This window comes from Bison bison, unplaced genomic scaffold (genome assembly GCF_000754665.1).
Source record: "Bison bison bison isolate TAMUID 2011002044 unplaced genomic scaffold, Bison_UMD1.0 scf7180017864146, whole genome shotgun sequence".
Taxonomy (NCBI): domain Eukaryota; kingdom Metazoa; phylum Chordata; class Mammalia; order Artiodactyla; family Bovidae; genus Bison; species Bison bison.
The window spans coordinates 1,983,238-1,991,728 of NW_011494718.1; the positions used below are offsets into that span (position 1 = coordinate 1,983,238).

Consider the following 8,491-nt stretch of genomic DNA (forward strand, 5'->3'; position numbering starts at 1 on the left):
CCAGGGCAGATGGAGAATACAAAGGGAAAGAAAATTTGAGTTGACATACTCATTTCCCAAGAAGTGGAAAGAAGAGAAATCCACTTCTGTTTTGGTTCTGCTGTGACCACATGTAAAACAAAAACCCAATTGAGGCCAGTAGGCCAAATTTCCAGGGGCAAGTGCTGCTTGTTAGCTCACTGTTTCCCTCAAACAGTGGAGAAGACTTGATTGTGACTGTGCTCTTGGTCTCTCTGGTCCTCAAGTCTACCTCCCTGCAGAGCAGTGACTTTTCGTGAAGCAGAGTGAGACACTGAACCTTCAGGGTGCCACAGTCAGCTCGTTAGCTGCTTGAGGTTGTGAATGCTTCTCTCTACTCACAGCTTCAAAGCCTAACTCAGTGACCACGTGGATTACAAAATAAGACACTAATTTATTGTAACATAAACCGGTTTAATGAATAAATCTTTTTGAGTTTTCTGTGATAGATCTTACATAAATAAAGAGAGGTTCAAAGTGGATTTTAAACACATGATTTTACTTCACCTCAATTTCTCTTCCTAATTTGAAACGTCTCACAATCCACTGGAATGGAAATTATGAACAGTGACTGTCCACAATCATCCTTTTAGTTACTTCTTGGTACACAATGGAAGTGACAAATATGAAAGAAAACCATGTGCTGTTTTTAATGTCATTTGTCCTAAAAACTTTTTCTGAAAACTCACACCAACTACATTTTGATAGCTTTAGAGAGATATAAGGTATGAAAAAAAATTTCTGATAACATGATATATAAAAATGTTATTACATGTGGAAGAATAATACTCTGTGTCGGGGGTACTATTGCTCTGGGAAGTAAGGCCTGATCTTCATGGACATCTTCTTCATTGAGTACCAGGAGCCCTGCCAGTTCATCCACACCACTCCATCGTCTGTGCCGTGCTTTGCCATATCCCAGGTGTACGCTCCACCCCAGTAGTATCTGCCATTGGGATTGGCTGCATGACATCGGTTATACCACCATCCACCACCATCTTCTTTAGAACACTGCTTTCTGGGATCTGTAGTTTTCCTGAAAGGAAATTTGTTTGGAGTTATTACAACTGCAGTGCTCTCAAGTTAATTCTTTGCAAAGCCCACAGAGGAGTACTGGGTGCAATATTCCTTCCCTCTGATTCTATATGGAAAGTCACAATAATGCACCAAGGGCTTTCTGTGCCCTATAGCAAGAAAGGGAGATGACTGGGCCCATGTGGCAAATTCACCAATATTCATTATGTTATCCTGAAATGATAGCTTTCATATCTCTTAGTGTTACAGATTCTTAGAAAACAAAATAGAGGTTTCAAAAGACACAGTCTATGATAGACATACAGAAATCTATCTCAGTACTCACTACTTAGAAAGTAACTGTGCTCAAATTACAGTTGTATTTTTTATGGTTATGTAATGTTGGGTAAATTACTTAATCTTGCTACTCTTCATGTGTAAAATGAGGACAGCAGTGGCCACCTTATAGCTGAAGTGCTTCAGAGAGAGCTTAGTACAGTGCTGGCACACAGGAACTACCCAGGAAACGAGAGTCACTAGTCATGTTTGCTGTCATGAACGACCCCAGGCAGCAACATGACCGTGGCACTGAAAGCAGGAGAGAAGCAGCAGCACGTACCAGCCGTCGTTGTCTCTGTCGTACGTGCTGAAGAACATGCTGTTGTGGATGGTCATGGTCCGGTTTTCTCCCACCAGTTGAGAAGCCCCTTCTATGAGGGCATTGCCAGCTGTTCCTTTGTATTTGCTCACTGACAGTTGATATTTGTTGGCCTCATTCTGTACAGTAAATCCTTCATAGAGTGCCGTCACCTTATCGCCTTTCCAGTCCTCCATTTCAATCAAAAGCTTTGTGGGTCCCATATTGGTAAGCTGGCTAATTCTGTCATTTCCAAGCCAATACTCACCTAAAGGAAAAAGAAAATAAAATCTCACCAAAAATAAAACCTTTGAAAGCAAAAAACTGCCTTTCCCCTCTTATCATTAGCTTTTATGCTCCTTTTGTAAATACTTCTTAACCTCCTAAAACTCCTAAAAGCAGACTACCAACACTATATTTTTTAAACGGAAAAAAATCTAAATAAAGAATGGTCTTATTTTGTACTCCCAGTTGTTACCTGGTACACCACAGTATTTCTTCCCTTCTGCATTGGTTGCAATATTTCCAAATCCTTGTTTATATGGATCCCATTTCCTGCCAAAGTCAACACTACCATCTTGACGGTTCTGAATTACTGTCCATCCTTTGGTTGAAAGAAAACAAATAACACATATTAACCACTAACAAATAATGACCCTTTGGGGGCAATATCTGACTTCCTTGTCCATTTAATTTATGCCCACTGATATTTAGTGTCCTTAAATAGATATAATAAGGAAATAAATGTGAAAGGAAAACTTGAAAAATCTTTGGAAACTGCAAGTGCTTTATCTTTTACCCAAAACTGTGAATCATAAATATTTTATAACTTCTAAAATATCAGATTGTATTCCAAATCAAATGACTCATTGTTAGTTTTGTTAAAGCTAGATTTTATTTCCTGGCATTTTATGGTATCAAAATAATTTCAGCATAATAGTCAAAAGCTATCAAACACGTACCTCCTTTTTCCGTTTTCATATCACAGTATACTCTATATGGTTTGCTAGAATCCTCAGGCTGAATGAGGTACATTTCAGATGTTTCACCTCCATTCCTGATGATTTCCTCACATTCTGCAATCATAGGAGAACAAATTGTATTTAGGGAATACAACATCATTACTTTGTATTTAGTCACCAAGTTTGTAAGATAACTGATTACTAAAGAATGTTTTATTTTAGATATTTGAGGATAAATGTTACAGAAACTGATGCTTCCTCTTACTAAAAATCACACTCGTAATCTTCCAAGGGAGTGAAAAAGCCCTTCTCCACCTTTTATATCTTGATATCCATAAACTTCCAGAACACATGTGATGGAGAAGTCCCTGCATCTATCCATGGTTCCCATCTATTCAAGCAAGTATGTACATTACACCCATTGAGCTACCAGCATCATCACGCTGCTTCCTACTCTTCAAAAGCTGGTGAGTGCATTAGGTATGCTGGGGATATCTTCATGATGTGCTGAGAGGTACTTAGGATCTGTTGGGGGAAATCTACTGAACTTGTTTCAGTTCTCTTATTCTTAGAGAGTGTGAATTCTTCCGTAACCTTCTAGAAATATATTTTAACTAGTTACCTTTGCCAGACACCACAGGAATATTGCAAGTAACAGTACACGGGGTGCGGCAGTATTCCATCTGAGTTGAGACATCCGATTCTAATTTTTGTATTTTGCTTCTCAAATTCTCCAGAATTGAACGGAGCACACGAAGCTTAGTTGGGATATTATTCTTCACAGTCTCATCTATATATAACTGGTGCTTTTCCAGATGTGAGGAGTACTCGTTTACTACATTTTCATTATCTGGAAAAATTGTGTAGGGATGGTTAGCGTTTTCTCTTGACAAAAAATTAAATGTATTCAACTATACAATCATGATTTTGATTTTGAGAATAGACTAGACTCGGGCATCGGGCAGTCGTGATATGTAGTTGCACTTAGGGAAAATTATTTGGTCCATGGCATACATAAATTAACATAAAGTATAGTCACTACACTAGTAATTTACCTTAGATTAAGGTAAAAATTAAGCCTAGTGATATATTCAATAAGTTGTTTATTTATTTCTTTGATAAGGAAAAGAGGAGAAAGCAGAAGTTCCATCTCAGAAGTTCAACATCTTACAGAGTACATACACTTAATTTACTTATCCATCTCACATAACTGCAGCAGAAGTATGCAAGAGAAATGCCATGATTCCTTTGAAAAAATGTCCAGATTTGGGTAGGCTACTCCCTGAGACACCTATGGCCAGTCAGTCACTAGCTGATTCCTAACCACCAGGCCAATACCACTCGAAATTCAGATCTCAAGTTTCAAATGATGGGATCATTATTTGCAATTCAACTGAAGATATCATAGACACGTATATTTAAAATGTCAAAGGTTAAATCTATAAATGCTAAATTTTCACTCTGGGAATATATTGTCTTCAGAGTCATAAGTTTCTTATTGAATAAAAATAAGGACTCACAGTAAAAATTTTCACAGAAAATCATCCTTTCTGATGCCAGACTGGGAGTTAGAGTTGAATAGTGCTTACAAACTATTACATAGTATTACAATACTTTTACTAGTATTACAATACTATTACTATTACAAACAAGCTGCAGGTGAAGATGCCTAAGTGAGGACCTTGGGGTAATCAGGCTCATACTGAACTACCCAGGCTCATCTAGAGACCTGGATCTTCTCAGAACTGTGCGTTCCCATGGCACTCTGACAGTTTCAATTTTGTAATAGAATCAAACAGAAACCACAAGGATATCTACCTTGTACTTGATTCTGCCTTCCTTTCCACATGTTTTTTAGCAGAGTTATATATTGAAAGGTGGAAGAAGAGGTCCGGGAAACAGACTCCACAGTATTACGTAAATCTTCTATACTCTTTCGGATTGGTCTCTCCTGTCTTACCAAAGTATCTTGCAACTTACATCCTGTAGGACACAACACACCCTATATACAAAGAAAATAGCCAACATCAAATGTAGGATTGAGGTATTTGCAAAACAAGCACATAGTGAAAATTCAATGATATCTTTCTTTATATAAGACCAGAAGTTCTAGACTCACCATTATAATTCTCTGAAGATTAAAAATAATCCTTACCATAGAACAAAGGTAATTAGGTATGAAAGTATTACCACCTGAACAGACAAAGTGGGCAAGTATGAAGGAGAGGGAACATCCTGTGTCCTGATTTGTAATCTTGGCTGCAGACCAAAGAAAACTAGAAAAGCACCCTTAGCCCAAGGCCCAGTAAGTTTATGTTCTGTATTTACATCCAAAAGAAGCAAGCAAAATGACAGTGATGGTAACGTGGGTCAGTGCTCATCAGGAAGACACATGAACGCGGGCTTCTCCACACAGGAGGCCCACGGCGGTCAGAGCCATGAGTGCACCCACCAGATCCGGGTCCGCGTGCAGGCAGCCATCAGCGTCAGGGGGCTTTCTCTCCACTTTCTTCTGGCCCACAGTTGCTGTGGCGGGACGAGCCCGATAGCCACCTCCGCTGATGGGAGGGGGCACAGGTCTCAGGCTGGGGGCCTCTTCCTTCTTCTTGTCATAGGGCCGATGACCGCGGGCACCCAAACCTACCTTCAGGGGGCCAAGCAGAAATAAAACGAAGAGTGTTGTGGAAAACTTGAGATGTAGTATTCCAACAGTCTCATTTTATAACTTAGGTTAGTAAACTATGATTTGCTTAAGGACCATCAACTGACTAGCTATTGTTGGCAAATCAATAGGTTCCTCAGGTCTCTTTAGTAAGAGCAGAAAGAAAAACAGTGCAAAGAGCTATTGTACCTTGAGAAGTTTTAAAAAGAGTCCTTAAAAAAAGTTGCATCAGATGATGAATAGCAATGAACTCAGATTCCTGAAATCTATACATTAGAACACACAAAATACTATGAAATCTGTACTGTCAGGAGGAAAAAATGTTCTCAAGCCACTTGGATTACTAAATTCCAGTAATTATCACTTTTAATTTTTATGAATTGATTATTTCACTAGCTCTTAGTTAATAATACTTAAGTGGCAATATAGATTTGTTAAAAACAAATGTATTTGTAATAAGACACCAATTGACTCTAACACGTTTGTAAAGGAATAAGGTATTCTGGAGTCAGACTACTTGGTTTCAAGTCTTGGCCCACACCACTTTCTAGTTCTAAAGACTGCAGGTGAATTACTTTATCTCTAAAATAAAGGTAGTCATAGTATCTGCTATATAAGATGATTTTAAGGATTAAATGACTTACTGCATGTGACACCCTTAGAAGAGTGCCTGGCACATATTAAGTTCTCATTATTATCTTTATTGCAATCACACATAACAGTAACAGATACTACAGTTTAAGTGGCTTTTCCACTACTAACTCCAATCTTGTCTATTAACAAAATTGTCAAATCATTCTCATGAAATTTCTTACATGATTTCTTTATCAAATGCCATGATTTTCTCATTTAAAATAATTATTTCATTTAAATAATTCTTAGGGTATGTGCATTGCAATGAAATTATTTGCTAATTAAAATATAACATTAAAAGATAGTGAAGTGGAAAATATGCAATACAATGCAAAAGTGCTGGCCTGGATTAACTTTATTATCATCATATGGTCTTTGTCAGTAATTACACCTTTCAGGTAGAGAAGGAAATGGCAACCCACTCCAGTATTCTAGCCTGGAGAATTCCATGGACAGAGGAGCCTGGTGGGCTATACAGTCCATGGGGTCGCAGAGTCGGACACGACTTAACAACTAAACCACCACCACCACCACCACACCTTTCATTTTCAGGGTTTAATTAAAAATTAACAAAGGACTAGATTTGCACCAGAAACTAAGCTCAGCTATCTGGTGGGTCTAGAGGTCACTGAATGACTGTATTTGGAATTTTACTATCATTTATTCAGTAAGAGACAATACATTTAGTAGGAGAGTGCTAGGCTTTAAACCTGGCCAGATTCCCCTGCTTAACTTCTGAAATTAAACTACAGTATGTTATGTGTAATTGCAATAAAAATAATCATGTATGAAGATTTGTAGGAAATATATATTGTTTTGAAGATATATGGTCACAGTCAAAGATGGTCTGTTCTAACATAAATTTTATGAAATGTGATTCATCTGTTTATTACAAATCAAATTATAACAGAAGAGAAGTACTTTCTTTTTATTTAGAGTATCATTAGAAAGGTAGCAATGGTAATCTAGCTTTACTAGAGAAAAGGAAATGAAAAATGTTTAAAAGAAATTATATGAATATTTAGGTTTATGAAGACCACTTATTTTTTAATAAGACCACTTATTATTATTTAATAACTAAAACTAGAAAATCCAGTTGGAAGGATAAATAAGTAAACTATCTCTGTGTATTTTAGTCAGTGAGCAGGAATGTAAAAGTGCTTAGCCTACTGCTTTATAAAAGTTGACTCTTACACATTCTTTACATTTTTCTTACCTAACTCAATTAACCATATAACTATCTTTTTATATGTATACTTTGATAATTAAAAGGAGCTATATATTATTTCAGGAGCTATATATTAGGTTCCATTTAAATTCAACAAATGATCCAAAATGAATCACTTCATTTAATTACTTCATTCACTGTGCACTTTTCTTTCTAGTGTGGCAGATACTATGTTATATACAGGTAATTAGATCAGGAGTCACCTGATAATAAAATTTAAATTCTTAAAGTGTCGTTTTTCTAAATGTATTTTTGTATTTTGACATCTTCAAACCAGGAGGAGTGATACTTGAGGCAAAACTGTTCTATAAATGAATAAACTAAATGGAGTGCTATATTTCATAACCATTAACAATAACAATATATAAATTTCTCAATAAAAAACAATTTTTAATCTTCTATCACAGAATGTGATCTATTTTACTTTTAGATTTAGTTCACAATTTTCATTTACCAATAGCCAATAATTTCAGGAGCTACATATTACCTTGCTTCACCAAAGAGCTACCCAGCGATTACAGATTTTTCTTTTAAAATACTGCTCTTTTATTTTATAGTCTGTGAAATTTTCAAGTTTTTGTTCTCAGATTATAAAAACATATTGCTAGAACTAAATGAAAATCATACTACTCGGGACAACAATCAAGAAAAGCACATCTTACCTTAGGTCTGTCATCTTGTCCCTGTGAAAATAAAGGTGATAAAGCAGAAAATGAGAAATTATTATTTTGTTTTTATGTAAGAAATACTATACAACATTCTTTAAACAAAATAGGTCCTAGAAATTAACAATTCAATTTCATAACTAAAATCAATGCTAATTTCATTAAAATAAATATTCAGATATGATTATGATTTGGTTATATGTTATATTAATAGTGTTAGTAAGAATATAATAATATGTAAAAGTCACCTCGTCATAGTCAGTAGGAAATTGGGCCTGAACTATAAAAGCACAGAAAAGTAGCAGTAATAGATGTTTCATGGTTTTAAATTTTTCGAAGTTCCAAGAAATCATCCTTCGCTTTGGACTTAACTGAGAGATCTTCAGTCCTATATATACCTGAATCCTCTGTTAGCTATCCCTTTTCAAGTGGTTACCTTCCTTAGTTAACATTTAATTTTTTGGTTCACTTGTTGACTGAACCATTTTATCCCTTAAGCAACATCTTCCCAGCAAGACTTATTTACTTGTCATACAATTGTTCTCTGTCGGCCAAGTTTAGTAACACCAAAGTTCCTCAGTTCATTTAATTGGACAATATGATGGGAAATTGGGACATTCCTAAAAGAGCTGTGTATTATATTTCCTGTAAATTAATGTGGATGCTACACAG

The 8,491-nt window shown here is 36.1% G+C and overlaps 1 protein-coding gene across 1 annotated transcript; it reads right to left on the reverse strand.

Moving 5' to 3' along the window:
• Positions 1-411: 411 nt before the first annotated feature.
• On the reverse strand, positions 412-8,276 carry FGB (fibrinogen beta chain). The gene is made up of 9 exons (XM_010840717.1): positions 8,068-8,276; positions 7,817-7,837; positions 5,084-5,275; positions 4,450-4,633; positions 3,254-3,481; positions 2,632-2,745; positions 2,148-2,273; positions 1,652-1,937; positions 412-1,054 (listed from the first exon to the last, which is right to left on the reverse strand). Exons 1-9 carry the CDS (start codon positions 8,170-8,172, stop codon positions 823-825), a joined length of 1,488 nt encoding a protein of 495 aa, XP_010839019.1. The 5' UTR covers positions 8,173-8,276; the 3' UTR covers positions 412-822.
• Between the last annotated feature and the right edge of the window lie 215 nt (positions 8,277-8,491).